Raw genomic sequence first — 17,413 nt, 5'->3', positions numbered from 1 at the left:
GGTTCTTCAACGAAATTCAGTTTTTCGTTTATGTTTAAGTCTTTTAGTGGCACGATTTCAGTTTCATTAGTAAGACACCTTTTCAGGTTCGAAACATGAAAGACATCGTGAATAGAACTCAACTCCACAGGAAGTTTCAGTCGGTAAGCTACCGGACCTATCTTAGAAATAACTTCATATGGCCCAATGTATCGCGGGGCTAGTTTACCGGTTTTTCCGAATCGAATGACGCCTTTCCACGGGGATACTTTCAGAAAAACTTTGTCGCCTATTTCAAAGGATAACGACTTTCTACGAACATCAGCGTAGCTTTTCTGTCAATCTCGGGCGATTTTCAATTTGCTTGTGATTTTACGGATTTTGTCGGTGGTTTCTTGAATCAAGTCAGATCGTGTAATTTGGGTATCTCCAACCTCCGTCCAACACAAGGGTGATCTACATTTCCGTCCGTACAGCGCTTCATACGGTGCCGCTTGAATGCTACTGTGATAGCTGTTATTGTATGAGAATTCAACTAGTGGAAGATGTTGATCCAAATTTCCACCAAAGTCTAGTACACAAGCGCGAAGCAAATCTTCTAAAGTTTGAATGGTTCGTTCAGATTGACCATCGGTTTGGGGATGATAGGCGGTACTTAGGTTAATTCGGGTTCCCAAAGCTTCTTGTACAGCTTGCCAAAAACGAGAGGTGAAATGGCTATCGCGATCAGAAATAATTGAAACGGGTACGCCATGTCGGGATACGATTTCATTGATGTAGCGGTTGTATAAGTGGTTCGGATTGGAAGGAAGTGTGCGGAGTTGGTTAGTCGGTCAACTATCACCCATATTGCATCGTTTCCTCGGGAAGTTTTTGGGAGATGTGTTACAAAATCCATGGTAATCTGTTCCCATTTCCATTGTGGTATTTCTGGTTGGTGCAACATTCCCGAAGGTTTTTGATATTCAGCCTTAACTCTCGCACACGTTAAACACTTACTGACGTACGTGGCTATATCCTTCTTCATACCGGGCCACCAATAATACTCCTTCAAGTCCTTGTACATCTTATCCGTTCCAGGATGAATAGAGTATTTGGACTTATGGGCTTCGTCCATGATCAAGTCACGCAGATTGCTGAAAGTGGGAATCCAAACTCGATTTTTGTAGTATAGAATTTCGTCAGTTCTTTCTTCAAAGTTTTGTTCGGTTCCATGCAAGTTTTTATTTTCCAAGTGATCTCCTTTCAGAGCTACGTTTTGAGCAATACGAATTTGCTCGGTGAGGCTGGTTTGGACGATCATTCCAAGTGCTCGGACCCGTAGTGGTTTGATCATGTCTTTTCTACTCAAAGCATCTGCCACTATATTAGCCTTGCCCGGGTGGTATCGAATCTCACAGTCGTATTCATTCAACAATTCTACCCATCTCCTCTGCCTCATGTTTAGCTCTTTCTAGTCAAAAATATGCTATGGGCTTTTGTGGTCAGAGTATACTGTACACTTGGTGCCATACAAATAGTGCCTCCAGATCTTGAGTGCAAAAATAGCCGCGCCTAGTTCCAAATCATGGGTGGTATAATTCTTCTCGTGCACCTTTAATTGTCGAGAAGCGTATGCTATGACTTTGTTTCTTTGCATAAGTACGCACCCTAAACCTTTCCGGGACGCATCAAAATAAACTACCAGATCATCAGTTCCCTCTGGAAGACTCAGTATCGGGGCTTGACATAGTTTCTGTTTCAGCAATTGAAAAGCGGCTTCTTGTTCTTCTCCCCACACGTAAGTACGATCTTTTTGAGTCAAAAGTGTTAAAGGTTGGGCTATGCTGGAAAAGTTAGCAATAAAACGCCGATAATACCCAGCTAAACACAAAAATTGGCGGATCTCTTTCGGTGACTTTGGGGCTTGCCAATTTTTGATGGCTTCAATCTTACTCGGGTCTACATGGATACCGTGTCGATTAACAACGTGACCTAGAAATTGTACTTCTTGTAGCCAAAATTCACATTTTGACAGCTTGGCATACAACCCTTCCTGCTTCAACAGCTCCAAGATAGTTCGCAATTGCTGCTCGTGTTCCTCCTTGGTTTTCGAATATATCAAAATGTCATCAATAAACACGATAACGAATTTGTCGAGGTACGGTTTACAAACTCGGTTCATAAGGTTCATGAAAACTGCGGGAGCATTAGTCAGTCCGAACGGCATAACTAAGAATTCGTAGTGGCCATAACGAGTTCGGAACGCCGTTTTAGACACGTCTTCCTCTTGGATTTTAACTTGATGGTAACCGGATCGAAGGTCAATTTTCGAGAAATAGTTTGCCCCTTGGAGTTGGTCAAACAAGTCATCTATTCGTGGAAGAGGGTATCGGTTCTTGATGGTAACTTTGTTTAATTCCCGATAATCGATGCACATTCTAAAACTTCCATCTTTCTTCTTTACGAATAATACCGGTGCTCCCCAAGGAGAATAACTGGGACGAATGAAACCCTTATCTAACAACTCCTGCAATTGATTGGATAATTCTTGCATTTCAAAAGGTGCCAACCGGTAAGGTGCCTTAGCAATAGGGGCTGATCCTGGGATTAAGTCAATACGAAATTCAACCTGTCGGTTCGGTGGTAATCCAGGTAAATCATCAGGAAAGACATCGGGGTATTCACGTACAACGGGAATTTCTTCTATGTGTTTCTCATCAGGGTTCTTTATAGTCACGTTTGCCAAAAATGCCATACAACCTTGGCGTAAACATTTCAATACTTTGAGATGAGACACGAGAGGTAACATCGAACCAGACTTCTCTCCCTGTACTACAATCACCTCACCATTCGAAAAGGGAATTTTAACTGTCTTGTCGTTACACACAATCTCTGCCTTATTCTTGGTTAACCAGTCCATGCCGACAATAACATCAAAACTTCCTAACTCTACTGGGAGTAGGTCAATAAGGAATGGGTGGTCATTAAGAATAATGGAACAGTTTTGGATTATTTGGTTGACAGTTATAGAGTTACCGTTAGCGAGCTCTATAGTATAGGGATTTGTTAGTTCACTAACTGGCATGTTACCCAAGGATACAAAACTAGTGGAAACAAAGCTTCTATCGGCACCAGTATCAAATAACACAGAAGCATATTGATCAGAAACAGTAAATGTACCTGTTACTACGTTCGGGTCTTGTCGTGCTTCTCCTGACCCAATAACAAACGCGCGTCCCCGAGACGCACCTGAATTCGATGCTTGGTTTCGACCGGTGATTGCTCCTCGATTCAGCTTGGGGCAGTCCCTTCTAAAATGTTCCGTGCTCCCACATTCAAAACAAGCACGGCGATTCACTACAGTTGAGTTTTGCTGAGCTGGTTGTTGACGAATTGGTTGTGGTCTCGGTAGTTGGGGACGACGGGGTTGGGTTGTCTGGGCTGGTCGGCTCATAATCTCTACACCTGCTCTGCAATTAGGGGATAATGCCCAGTTCGACCACATTTTTGGCATACCGGTAATCTGCACTCTCCCACATGATGGTAATTACATTTGTCACACTTTGGCAAGGGTCCCTTATACTTGTCTTGCTTCGTATCGGACCCAGTTATAGCATAATTTCTGATTGTCGGACGTGCACGTTTGCTTGATTGTCCTCCTTGTGCTCTCGTCCCATAGTCAGTTTGTTTCATACCTGATGATTCCTCGACCATTCTCAACACTCCGCTTCTTACCAAGTCGAAAGTTACGATGCCGGCCTGAGTCACGGCATTCTCGAACGAAGTGTGACCCACAGAGTTCACCAAACTCCTCACTCCCGGGGCTAAACCCCAAATATAACGTTCAACTCGTTTATTTTCAGGAGTTACTAACCATGGTACTAAGCGGGCCAATTCATTGAAGCGGTTCGTGTATCCCAAATGATCCGCTCCTCTCATCTCCAAACTCCAGAGTTCGTGTTCTAATCTTTGAATTTCGTTCCTTGGGCAGAAATGTTCCAGCATCAGTGTTTTGAGTTCAGCCCATGTCATGCGATTCACCGTATCTTGACCTTTTATCTGTACCGTAGTGTTCCACCACATTAATGCGTGATCAGTGAAAGTAGAAGCAACATACTTGACAATGTTTTCGGGTGGACAATTGCTAATATTGAGAACAGATTCAGTCTTTTCGATCCATTTGATTAACCCGTTTGGCCCTTCAGTGCCCTTGAAATCAATCGGTTTACAGGCCATGAAGTTTTTGATCGAATATTCCCTTCGAGGGGGATTAGGGTTGTTATTGTCATTGCTTGGGTTCGGTTGGGGATTATTTGCATTAGGTGGGGGATTGTTATTTGCAACTGTTTCATTGTTGGTTGGGGGAGCATTATTGTTTTGTTGTTGGTTTGTTTGCATATTTGCGTTTACGCCGGCAGTTACTTGTGTTACAATAAGCGGAATTACTGCCTGCATTTGCCGTGCAATCATCTCGGCTATTTCTGCCTCAGTCATAGAGTTTGCTTTCTTTGGGGCCATTCTATAATGATAAACAAATATAAGGCAATTAGTACTAATTCCAGTCTACGGCACTGTGTAATAATAATCACAATAAATGTTGTACAGGTAAATCAAATAACATACTGACATTTCACAAATTGTTCTGTACATTGATAATAAAAGGTACATAGACTTAGCCTGATAAAGGCCGGTGCTTGCATGTATATATCAAAATCTGTCACTAAGTAACTGTTAGACTTAACCCTATAAGGGTCAGTGCTTGTAATAATATACAAAGTTGTGCCCCATATTAACATAACATATTACTATATACATACATGGGGTATCAAAAGATCATGTACACATAGTTGTAATATTCCGCATCTATCCATACAGACGGTAGGCTAGCACAAACATAAAAATAACAGCACCGTAATCACCCAGTAACAGTTCCACAGCCGAACTGTCATCCTATCCAAACACCAGTGGTGGTAGGTATCTAACTGCTGCAAGTTCAGTACCGTCTGCTGTAATGTCGATAGGCACTGAGTCACGTCCCTCCTCTCCCGGTTAATGTTAGCTATGGCTATCGAGTGGTCTATCACACGGTCAGTCAGGACAGCCATCCAAGAGTTGTTTCCTGCGTTTGGGAGGTCAGGACGAGGGGTAGGTATACTCAATGAACGAGAAGATGAAGTATCTACCTTAGGGCGTGAAGGTCCTCCCCAGTCATGGGTAGATCTGAATGGAATAGAGGTAGGGTCAATCGGGGTTACCCGAATACGAGCAGTCTGCCGGACTCGTGCAGTAGCTGAAGTCGTCGGCGACAGGTGTATGGGTGGAGTGGGTAATCTGGCTACTCTAGCAGGTGAACGATACCGACTGTTAACTTCATCTTGATCCCTGCGTGGTGACCTGGGTGGATAACTATCGCATCTATAACCGGATAGATCAGGCACATTCCTGGGTAGTTCTCTACAGATAACTTCTTCTTCCTCCTCCTCCGGTTCTCTTCTGGGTCCTCCCCTTCTGGATCCTCCTCTTCTGGATCCTCCTCCTCTGGATCCTCCTCTGATTCTTATTCGAGATCCTCCTCTACAGATATCACCGGTTCTTCTTCCGGTACGTAGTCGTTATTCCTTGACATGACTCTGCACAAAGGTTAGTTATAAGAATAATATCTGTTGCTATGACTAACTATTGTTGAGGAGATTAATTAATTAAACCAAATTTAATATTAATTATATTAGAATATAATATTAGCTTTATCAAGATTTTAATTATTATTATTATTTAAATCAATATTGAATATAAATGAATATAATATTCATAGTAAAATGTATCATTATCAACAGTATCGTACGCACACGTATTCATACACTTTGTTTCACATAAACACGTATGAGTGTTACATATATATATACTTTCCCATTACCTTTTATACACATATGTTGCCACTTTTACCTAACCACACGTTCCGCGATTTCTCCCAGAATTCCCTCGTACAAGCAAGTCTGTTATTATGTTCCGGACCACAATAACTCACTTGCCCTACAAGTTCATCCCGACATCCATGAGTATATAATATTAATTTATTATTTAATTATTTCCCAGAGTTAATCGAGCCTACGGTTATATTTTAGGTATCCTAAGGTATGACCTAATCCTTTATAACCAATGGCTCTGATACCAACTTCTGTCACACCCCGACTAGCACAATTCGGAAGCGTAAAACGGGAATGTAACAGACACCTCTGATATCAATATATTGTTTATAAGGAAACATTACAAACTAATTTAGAATATATTACATTCTTTGTTCTATCATTTTTTAATAGTCTAAGCGATACAAACAAAACTAGTTCGTTAACTAAACGTTCTTACTACTATCGCCCTTGTTTCTATTCACGTAGTATCAACCACACACTTCAGTCAAGTAACAGGTCACCAAATCATTCCAATTTAGGTACACCTGAAAAGCAGTTTAAAACGGGTCAACTACTAGAGTTGGTGAGTTTCACGAGTTTCAAGAAATCAGTAATGAGTATTCACAAGTCAACACTTGTAATCATGAAACAAGTATGTATGTAAATTATGTATGTGATGTAATTATGCAAAGCTACAGTGAAGCCTGGACTGTTCGTGCTGCGTGCCTCCATTTCCCACGCTCAATCAACCACTGTGGCCCCTTTCCGCCCACAACATGCCCCGGTAGCTATGTCTAACACTACATAGCCTGTTTGTATAAATATGGTCATGTGCAAACGGCGCTATGTGACACGGCAACCAGGCCGATTCCGTTTGGGTTTGTCAAACCAATAGTACTATTCACAAGCCACCGGCTCGAAGTTAACACTGTGATCGTGGGGACTTTCGTGTGTTAGCACTTAGATAATTCACATCAGTACATGTTTCAGGTATGTATATGTAATCAAACATGCCTTTCACCCCAAAAGTTCGTAAAACAGTTTAAAAGTGGGGTCATGAAACTCACGGTTTTGTAGATATTTCGTACTGTATCAACTCGTGGTTTGTTCAGTCCGCTATCAGTAGTTCCTATAATTAATATTATAATAATATTAATATTTTAATATTATTATAATCTCAATACTAAACTGGGTTGTATAACTAATCTGGGTGTAGCTGAAACGCCCAGAAAGTGGCAATAGGCTTATGTTGTGATGTTGTTCAATGTCTAATACTTAAAACTGAACTTGGCTCAGATTCTCGTTTTCCCAGCTGGACCAAGTTGTTCGTTTACGCGTTCAAAAAACAGTTATGGGAAAATAAGCTTGGGTAAATGTATTGGTTAATAAAATGATTAAGTTATAAAAAAAGATCACATACTGGGGTCCCGGATTAGCCACGGGCCCGTTTCCGCTTATTCAGTTTGATTTGAGAAGAAACGCGCACAATCCACCCGGATTGTCCAGGTTTCTCATAGAAAAGTTCATTTTCACTTAACTAGTCCAAAAATATGATTTTTGATCACTCTTGGTGTTTTGATATTCCCGCAGATTCACTAGTCGCGAACTTGCCGGTTTTTATAAAATCTGAATTTGTATAATATTCAGATTAGCATAATTAATTAATCGTTAATCATTAAATTATGAAAATTTAACCACTTATCAATTAAAATATGTAGATTTTTATAAAAATATTTCTGGAATTTATTTACTGATTTATTAATTTATAAAAATTCATTTTATCAGCTATATTTCGTCTGAAAATCGTCCGTTTACCCCAAACAATTTCCAAAAATTCACCACAATTCCTGAATACTAAAATCATGTCCCAAAACAACCTGTATCAATTACAGAATGTAAAAAGCTCGTGCGATATTCTTTTCGGCTGTAAAAATTCACACGAACGCAAATAAACAAAACACCTTTAAACTTCTCAAAATGTTCCCAAAATTCATATGTGACCAAAATACATCAAATCTGAGTTCCCAGAAAAATTTCATAATTTTTGAAGTATTTTAGCTATTTTTCCCAAATAAACGTCCCAATTCGGTAATAAATTCGCCAAATATTTTCGGAAGGTCGAATAATTACCAAATTTAAACAAGGAGTCATTAACATGGTCCCTGATGTCCCTAAAAAATTTCAAGTCCTAAAAATATGCACATCACAACCTTAACCTAAATAGCCCGTAAGCGAGTGTTTCGGTATTACCTCAGCGGGTTTGGCTCGTTTCCGACCTTTTAATCAAGTTTTCAGGTTCTTGTGCTTCTAAGAAAGCTAGGTACAAGTCCTATATCACAAACCAAGAAATATTTCATCAACATAACAGCCCTTAAGTTAGGGTTTCGGCTAGTGCACAAAAACGAACTTTTGAACCGTAAAAACGTCGTTTCAACCCTTTAATCCGTGTTTATGGCCAAAAAAATTATCAAAACAGGTTCCTTACCATGTGTATGATCAAAACATGTTTATGGACCATTTTTAGGATTTTTACACGGTTAGGAATGATTTTTAGTAACCAATACATGTTTTTATGGTATTAAACAAGTTCAAACAAGTAAAAAAGCTACTTATTTAAGCTCTTACCTTAGGGTTTTGGAAGTTTTCTGGCTGAAACAGAAGAGGTGTCCAGATTTTTCCAAGAAATGATGCTAAAATTGCTTGAACCTAGTTTAAATGTGAAAGAATAAACAAGGGGGGGTGGCGGCTGCGATCGGACCATCATGGGCCCCCTTTGGGCCCATTTTGGCCCAATTTTTGGATTTCTCAAGCCCAAATACGAAAAGCCCGGTGCAAATTTTGTGCGGGTTTGGTTTTTGGCGTGAAAAACTTATCGGGTGCGTTAAACAGCGCGAAAACAAGTGTTTTTCGGCTAGTTTTGTGTAAAATTATAAAAACATACTATACGTTCGTAAAAATTAAAAATATTTTCACGGATCGCTTAAAACGTTCCAAATAAGTGTTTGGTAAGTCTTTTTCGGCTTAACGTATGATACAATGCTTGGTTTGTAACTATCTTTCGCATTTAAATCTATAGCGGGTGGTTAAACGAGCATGATTTCGTTTAACTTGTTTGCTATCAAACTAAGGCCATATTTCTAATATTTTAGCTTGTAAAGATCGTATATCACTTATAAATGGCCCCCCGAGACATCTGGGTCATAACCCGACCCGTTCGGTTAATCGTTCGCTTGTTACGCAAAAGGCGTTTATTTGCTTAATCAGTAAATACGTACTGAGGTGTACCTTGTTTTGGCTCAAATGTCACAATATTTCACCGAAATCATCACCCAAAATTCACCACCACCAAGTCCTAGACCTTTCTCAATGGCTGAGAATAACCGCACCGTGTACCAGCAAGCTTTTGAAGGGTTCCATGGAGATCACTCACCCATTGTCGCTCCCAACATTAATAACCCTAACTCGTGGCAGATCCCATCCTATGTCATGAACAACATCACCCAACACCACAAATTCCATGGCCGTGAAGATGAAGATGCACCGGCACACATCAACCGTCTGACTCGTATGTTCAAAATGTTCAATTTGCAAGGTGCTAATGACGAAGCGATCTTCCTTCGCTTGTTCTCATTTACACTTTCGGGTCGTGCCGCCACTTGGCTCGAAACGCAACATGCTGGAACATTCACCACATGGGAGGCGCTTTGTAATGCATTCCTCAAGAAGTACTTTCCACCTGCTAAGGCCTCTCGCCTCCGTGATTAGATCCACTCCTTTCACATGGAGCTGGATGAGGCGTATTACCAAGCTTGGGAGCTTTTTCAGAATCTGCTTTCCCGTTGTTCACAACATGGGCTCACGCCTTGGGCCCTTGTTGAGAAGTTTTACAATGGGCTTACTTATGAGGCTCAAGCGAGGTTTGACACAGCTGCTGGGGGTAATTTGATGGACAAGAAGAATGTGACCGAGTGTAACGAGCTGTTTGAAAGTTTCGCGCAGTCTAAGTTCACGAAGAAGCCACGAGGCGGGAATTCCAATCCCGTCACCAGTACACCCTCATCTGCTCGAGGTGTGCACCAGGTTAATCTGGATACTGGTATGGCTGCTTCTTTGGAGAATCTCACCCGAGAGATAAAAGAGTTAAAGGCTAAGGAGGATAAGTGTGAGATGTGTAGGGGTGGTCATGGTATGCTGGATTATCCGTTGATGAATAATCAAGATGTTGATTTTGTGGCTGGTCAGAACAGGTTCCCTAATGCTTACAATAACAACAATCAGAACTGGAACAACTACAAGAATCAGAATCAAGGTAAGAGTAACTCGAGTTGGCGTTTGGCCGGTGGGCCACCTAGTTTCCAAGCTCCCTATAACCGAAATCAAGGACAGTACAACAACGAAGGTTTCAATGGTCAAAGTTCGAATAACGTGCCGGATCTGAGTAAGAAGTTGGACGATATAATGCAGCATATGGTTACTAGAGATAAAGCCACTCAAAAGACCCTTGCCGAGCATGATCTGCTTTTAAAGAATCAACAATCAGCTATGCTCGACATGCAACGAACCATTGGGGATATTGCCCGACAATTTAACGAAAGACCCCCGGGACAGTTTTCAGGTTCTACTCAACAGAATCCGGCCGCTCAAATAAAGGCCATTACTACTCGTAGTGGCAGGGTTTTGGGTTCCGAGGTGCGAAGGAATGAGGTTGAAGTTGAAGATGAATAGTTGATAGATGAAGAGATCGAAATGGAAGTACCGGGTAAAATGCAGATCACCGCACCAGTTGCACCGCCAGTAGAGAAGACGCCAGTTGAAGTCCGACCATCACCTTTAGTTAACCACTCTCGTATCCCGTATCCCGCTTGCGCGAAACACCATAAATATACGCGGGAGTATGGGCACTTTCTTGATATGTTTCGACAGTTGAAGATTAATCTCCCGTTCATTGAAGCCCTCCAACACATGCCGAAGTACGCGAAGTTTCTGAAGGACCTGTTGAAGAGGAAAGATAGGTTGGGAGAGGTGTCATCGATTCCACTTATGGGAGATTGTTCGGCGGTAGTGTTGAATCGCGTGCCCGAGAAGTTGTCGGATCCGGGTGTGTTTACGATTCTGTGTTTGTTTGGTAGTGATGCGATGAGCCATGCATTGGCAGATTTGGGTGCAAGTATAAATTTGATGCCGTATTCTTTGTATGAGAAGTTGGAGTTGCGCGAGCTTACACCGACTCGCATGTCTATATCGTTGGTCAATTGTTCGGTTAAGTATTCGCGATGTATTATCAAGAATTTGTTAGGGAAGATGGATAAGTTTGTGTTCCCGGTTGATTTTGTGGTGCTCGACATGGAGGCCGACGAGAAGGTCCCCATCATTCTTGGTCGTATGTTTTTACGAACCGCGGAAGCACTGATCGATGTGTATGATGCGAAGATCACGCTTCGGGTTGGTGATGAGAATGTTACTTATGATGTCGCAAGGTCGATGAAGCATCCGAGTGATCAAGATGATTTCAATGGTCCATGCCACTCAGTTTATTTTATTAACTCATTTATTGCAGGTATTGATAGCTGTTTCGATTACATTTGTGGTACGGACCTCGTGGGAACTAATGGTTTGGTCAATTGTGATGATTTGGGTGAGGATGAGTCGTGTGAGAACGATTCGGTTTGTGATAGATTGGCTGAGATTTCAGGTTTGCCCGAGATGATAGAGGTGAATGAGATTAGTTGTGAGAGTGAGGCGGGTTCCGAGGAGAAACCCGCTCCGTTGGAGTTGAAAGTACTCCCATCACACTTGGAGTATGCGTATCTTGATGAGGGCCCGAACTTGCCCGTTATTGTGTCATCCAAGTTGACGGAAGAACAAAAGACGAAGCTGATTGAAGTGCTGAAGATACATAAGGGGGTGATTGCATGGAGACTTTCCGATATTCAAGGTATTAGCCCCGCTTATTGAACGCACCGGATTCTAATGGAGGATGAGTACAAACCGGTGGTGCAACCACAAAGACGTCTCAATCCGAATATGCAAGAAGTGGTGAAGAAGGAGGTGTTAAAGTTGATGGATGCCGGGATGATTTACCCGATTACCGATTCTCCATGGGTGAGCCCGACCCAAGTTGTTTCGAAGAAGGGAGGTATGACCGTTGTGATGAATGAGAAGAATGAGCTTATCCCTTCGCGTACGGTTACCGGTTGGCATGTGTGTATTGACTATCGGAGGTTAAATAATGCCACCCGGAAGGACCACCTCCCGTTGTCGTTTATTGATCAGATGTTGGAGCGTTTGGCAGGTCAGCAATTTTATTGTTTTCTTGACGGTTTTTCAGGTTATTTTCAAATTCCCATTGCACCGGAAGACCAAGAGAATACAACTTTTACATGTCCGTATGGCACGTTTGCATACCGTCGCATGCCGTTTGGACTATGTAACGCATCGGCCACCTTTCAGCGTTGTATGGTGGCCATCTTTCAGGATATGATAGAGACATCCATGGAGGTGTTTATGGACGATTTTTTGGTTTACAGTAATTCTTTCGATCATTGTTTGGCTAATCTTAAGAAGATGTTGAAGAGGTGTATTGAGACAAAGTTGATGTTGAATTGGGAAAAGTGTCATTTTATGGTGACGGAAGGAATCGTGTTGGGTCATAAGATCTCGAGAGATGGTATTGAGGTGGATCGGGCGAAGATTGATACTATAAGTAGACTCCCTCCACCGACGAATGTGAAGGCGATCAGGAGTTTTTTGGGCCAAAGATTTTTCTAAAATTACTCACCCGATGACCCGACTCCTTGAGAAAGATCGAAGGTGGGCGGCCCACCCCGCCTAGAACAGTTATGTTTGAGTGGGCTTACACACATTCGCTCACTTACGCTGTCCCCCCTCAGCTCACCCTAGCCCGCGGCCTTTTGCTCTTCTAACGTAAGCTCCAAGGCTTCACACCAAGTCTTCACTGACATAATATGCATGCTTAAGTAGGGTCAGGCAGAACCGTTGTTGCCTGATGGGAACTTCCTCCATATTGCTATCAATGTCTTCATGTCGCACGACCTCTTAACATTACACCACTGAATCCCCAATCCTTTGCTTATGTGTGCAGTGACAGTACCAATATCCACTAATTGTTGTTTCCAGATACGGTTGCCGGTTGACATCTCTTCTAATTCGTCATATTACTTGTTATACGAAATGCCTAAGCTTTACTCGGGCAGTACTCCTACTTGACGGTGGAAAGTCGAAAGAGCAACTATGTAGAGTTCTAGCACGTACTTCGAGTCCATAATCATCGGGATATCGGCATATCGGGGTTGTGGCACGAATACCTAGGTTGTGTGAGTGATTTGAGGTGTGAGGGATGAATGAGGAAACCCCCCCCCCCATGGCCGACCTATTAATAGTGAAAAAGCTGCATCTTCGCGTCGCGCGAAGATGAAGTAGGCTTGCTGACTCAATAAGTAGGCTTGCCACGTGTCACCACAGCCTGCCACGTGTCACCACATGGAGACACGTGTCACCATGTGGCGACACGTGTACCGTGACGTGTCACCACGTTTCGATCGTCGATGACATTACTACTTCGCGTCGCGGGAAGATGCAAGACCCAAATCCTTCGCGTCGCGCGAAGGTGCAAAATTTCAAATCTGTCCATTTTTAATCCCTTATATTTTGGTAACTTGCCGTGTCTTGATCTCGTCTCAATATCCAAAAATACTAATGCGGCGATGCGAAGTGCAAAGTGCGCCATTAAAGCGCCACATTGCGCCCATCGCCCTTCACCCGAGCCCGTACCTGTGCGCGTTGGGTGCTTCGCACCCTCCGCTAGGACTAGGGAGAGTGGTTGGCCACATAAGAACATTATCATGGAAAGTTCCTCCTTATAAAGTGCTTTCTTTTTCTTCCTTCCTCCTATGTGGGATGGTGGTTTCCTTTCTTATTTCCTTAACATAAGCTACTTCCATTTCTTTGTCTTATTTTACCCATTATTTATACCATGAGTATTTTTGATCCCTCATCTTTTTTATTTGTCAAAATTGGACCAAATTTTCGTTATGTTACATTCCATCTCATGAATAAAGTTTCTTATATCAAAGTTAACTTATTAGGATCTTGTACCTGTATCTCATTTCCTTATTCTCGGTTATCACGATTCATAATAGCGTATGTTTCACAAAATTTGTTTTCTTTCAATTTTCAAAATTTTACTTTTATAAGCAAAAGGTGTTTTAGAAATTACACTATTTTATTAATTAAGATTGAACATTTATTTTTTAGAAGTGGTTTCATACCATGATTATCTTTTGGATTTAATTTAAAATTATCAAACGCTTGTTCTCAAAATTTTAGTTTTCAATGTTTTATAAAACACATAATGGAACGGATTATGTGAACCATCCGATGATAAGAGTAATTATGGTCGCGAACATAATTATCCAAGTCCCCACATGAAAATAATAATACGTACAATTGTGTGTCATAGTCTAGAACCGAAAGTAGTTTGAGTAATAGTACGAATGACAAGATGATAAGGACGTGATGGATACGCTGCTGGTACATCTTATATATAAGTGCTCTTATCGGATTGTCATTTGGAGCGTTGTTTCGATTATTAGAAGTTCTATGTTATGAGATTTTCCTTAAAAGTTTAAATATTTTCAAAAGGATGATGTTTTGGTTTTTCCTTAATTTTGGGACGAAATTCCCTAAAGTAGGGCAGACTGTAACATCTCGGATTTTTCAAACCCACACTCGTTTCCATAAACCCGATTCGGGGACGTATTTGGATCTTTATTATTAATAATATCAAGTATTTAAAAGTATTTAAATATTAGTATTTTAATTTTATACCCTTTAAGTTTTAAAGTTGTTCATGTTTTGATTTAACTTTAAAAATAAACAAGAAATAGACATTTTAGGAAGTACAGGGACCTAAATTGCCAAAACATAAAAGCTTCCCTCCTTTACCCCGGAGCGCCGCGCCACCATGGAGGCCCATGGCCGCCGCGCGGCGCCTTTACACGTCTGCACAGATTCTTTTCGTTTTGATTGTTTCCTAGTTCGTTTTTGGCCCGATTCGGGGACTTATTTGGATCTTTATTATTAATAATATCAAGTATTTAAATATTAGTTTTTTCATTTTATACCCTTTAAGTTTTAAAGTTGTTCATGTTTTGATTTAACTTTAAAAATAAACAAGAAATAGACATTTTAGGAAGTACAGGGACCTAAATTGCCAAAACATAAAAGCTTCCCTCCTTTACCCCGGAGCGCCGTGCCACCATGGAGGCCCATGGCCGCCGCGCGGCGCCTCCACACGTCTGCACAGATTCTTTTCATTTTGATTGTTTCCTAATTCGTTTTTGGCTCGAAATCGCTTATTTTCGGACCAAATCAAGTGTTTTAAGCCCCAAGAAAACTCATATAGCCTGGATGCATGTCCACGTTCATTACCCCTTGCCCAAGAACGAATTTTAATGCTTGTAATGTTGATTTGATCATTAAAACTTGATTCGGTTTCCTAAACGAATAAACTAACTAAATATAGTTTGTTTTTGCATATATTATATAAACAACATCATATTTTTCTGCCACAAACTTCCCTAAACCCTAAATATTCATCCCCCAACCGTCACCTTCCTCTGGCCTTCATCATCTTGTTCGGTTTTGATTATTTGTTGAAGAAACAAGCCTTGAAGTTTGCTTATATGTCTACCATTGTCTCTTCTTTTTGATCGATCTTTTCACTTTCCGGGTAAGTTGTAAAGTGTAAAATCGTTCATAAAAATTCCCTAGTCAATAACCTTCAATCAATTTCGGTGGTTGAAGGGTGTTGACTGGTCAATTCGATTAAAACCCGTTAAAGGGCAAAACAGTCAACAAGTTTGACTATTCGTTTTGTCAAGCTTCTGGTCGGATTCAACGTTCGGTACAGAAGAATTTTATTCTTGTAACAAATTTTTAAGGTTACTGCCCAAAACATGACTTTTGAATCGCTGTTCGGATTCTGGTCAGTACCGACTCGCTTAAATCTTTAATTTAACATAACCGGAGTTCTAAACATCCGTTTGGAATGATTCTGGCGGAAACGAGTTCGTTTTTACTTATAGTTTCGTATCTCAAAGTTTTAGGTTCTGATTGTTTATCTCGTTTGATGTGTTAGTGGATGACTCGCTTAATCATTAACTCGTTTACTCATATTTATATTCACTTACCTTCAATCTAAGGTGAGTTTTTTTATCATTCCTCTATTTTACCAAGTTTTCACAAGTTTTGGGGACATATGCATACTATTTAGTATTTCGTATTATCTATATATCAAAAAAATAGCAAACGTGTAATTGTGTATGATTGATCAAATATACTTGTTACGTGCTTATTTGTTTATGTGCGCATTCGTATTCGGAGAGGTCCAACATATTCTCATTTATAGTATGGCCATTACTATTTACTCGCCCGATTCGCTTGGCAACGGTCTTATTATTACTTGCTCATGCTTGATGTACCAACGCCCGATTCGCTTGGCAATGGTTCATTGACACCTTATTTGCTCATGGTTTGATTTATTTACTGCATTTATTACGTTTTGCTTATTTCTTTTATTTATTATATTAATATTATAACATTGCAAAGCTGGTGATAATCTCACTTAACATGTGTTGTTAACAAACTCTATTTTCTACGCATATGCAGATTGCCTTTGAATTGAAGTTTGGCGTGAAAAGGATTTCTAGTAAAGACCATAGGAAATTAATGAAGATTAAATTCATCTTGAATGGATTACCTGTTTTAAACTATTTATTTGTGTTTAGAATATTTATGCACTGTATTTGGAAATAATTAACTTAATAGATATTGTCACATTTTATTTATGATATTATCTTCGAGATGTGAACAATCATGCTCACGCCCCGACAATTCTGCTTTAGGTTAGGGTGTGACAGGTTTTTGGAAAGAAAAATATACCGGGTACGACAAACAGTGCGAAAATTAGTGTTTTTCGCCTAATTTCTTGTAAATTTAGAAAAACATATCATTTTTTTTTGTAAAAATCGGAAATATTTTCACGGATCACTTAAATCATCCAAAGTAAGTGTTTTTTAATTAGTTTTCGGCTTAACTGATGATACAATGCTTGTTTCGTAACTATCTTTTGCGTTTATAATCATAGCGGGTTGTTAAACGAGTATGTTTTCGTTTAACTAGTTTGCTATTATTCTAAGGCCATAATATCAATATGTTGACTTATAATATACGTATATCACTTATAGATGGACCCCCGGGATATCTAGGTCATAACCAGACCCGTTTGTTTATTCGTTAGTTCATTACGCAATAAGCGGTTAATCGCTTATTTGATATGTGAATACTGAGGTGTATCCGGTTTTGTCACGAATGCCACATTTTGATGAAGTTGAATGGATAAAACTTCTGGAAGGATGAAAAATAGGTAGAAAAAAGATGAAAATTTCAAAAGAGATTGAATGAAACAAACGAAAGTGATCAAAGAACAATCAAATCCCAAACAAAACAGAAAATCGATCAATAAA

At 40.4% G+C, this 17,413-nt stretch overlaps 1 protein-coding gene across 1 annotated transcript; it reads left to right on the top strand.

Annotated features, from left to right (window-relative positions):
* Positions 1-10,613: 10,613 nt before the first annotated feature.
* LOC143529150 (uncharacterized) lies at positions 10,614-13,094 on the top strand. Its single transcript, XM_077024998.1, has 3 exons — positions 10,614-11,313; positions 11,425-11,771; positions 13,005-13,094. Exons 1-3 carry the CDS (start codon positions 10,614-10,616, stop codon positions 13,092-13,094), a joined length of 1,137 nt encoding a protein of 378 aa, XP_076881113.1.
* The last annotated feature ends 4,319 nt before the right edge of the window (positions 13,095-17,413 follow it).

This window comes from Bidens hawaiensis, unplaced genomic scaffold (assembly GCF_021521415.1).
Source record: "Bidens hawaiensis isolate Kalapana, Puna unplaced genomic scaffold, B.hawaiensis_p1.1 tig00008505_1, whole genome shotgun sequence".
NCBI classification, from domain to species: Eukaryota; Viridiplantae; Streptophyta; class Magnoliopsida; order Asterales; family Asteraceae; genus Bidens; species Bidens hawaiensis.
Note: the sequence above shows the minus strand (reverse complement) of the source record. Positions and strands in the feature narration are given on the sequence as shown.

What these genes read in the sequence shown, in the direction of transcription:
- LOC143529150 (XM_077024998.1), top strand. Translation starts at nt 10,614, where the DNA reads ATGGAAGTACCGGGTAAAATGCAGATCACCGCACCAGTTGCACCGCCA. An exon ending in GAAGATCACGCTTCGGGTTG is followed by an intron (nt 11,314 to 11,424) that starts GTGATGAGAATG and finishes CATTTATTGCAG; the next exon opens with GTATTGATAGCTGTTTCGAT. An exon ending in TGCTGAAGATACATAAGGGG is followed by an intron (nt 11,772 to 13,004) that starts GTGATTGCATGG and finishes TGTTGTTTCCAG; the next exon opens with ATACGGTTGCCGGTTGACAT.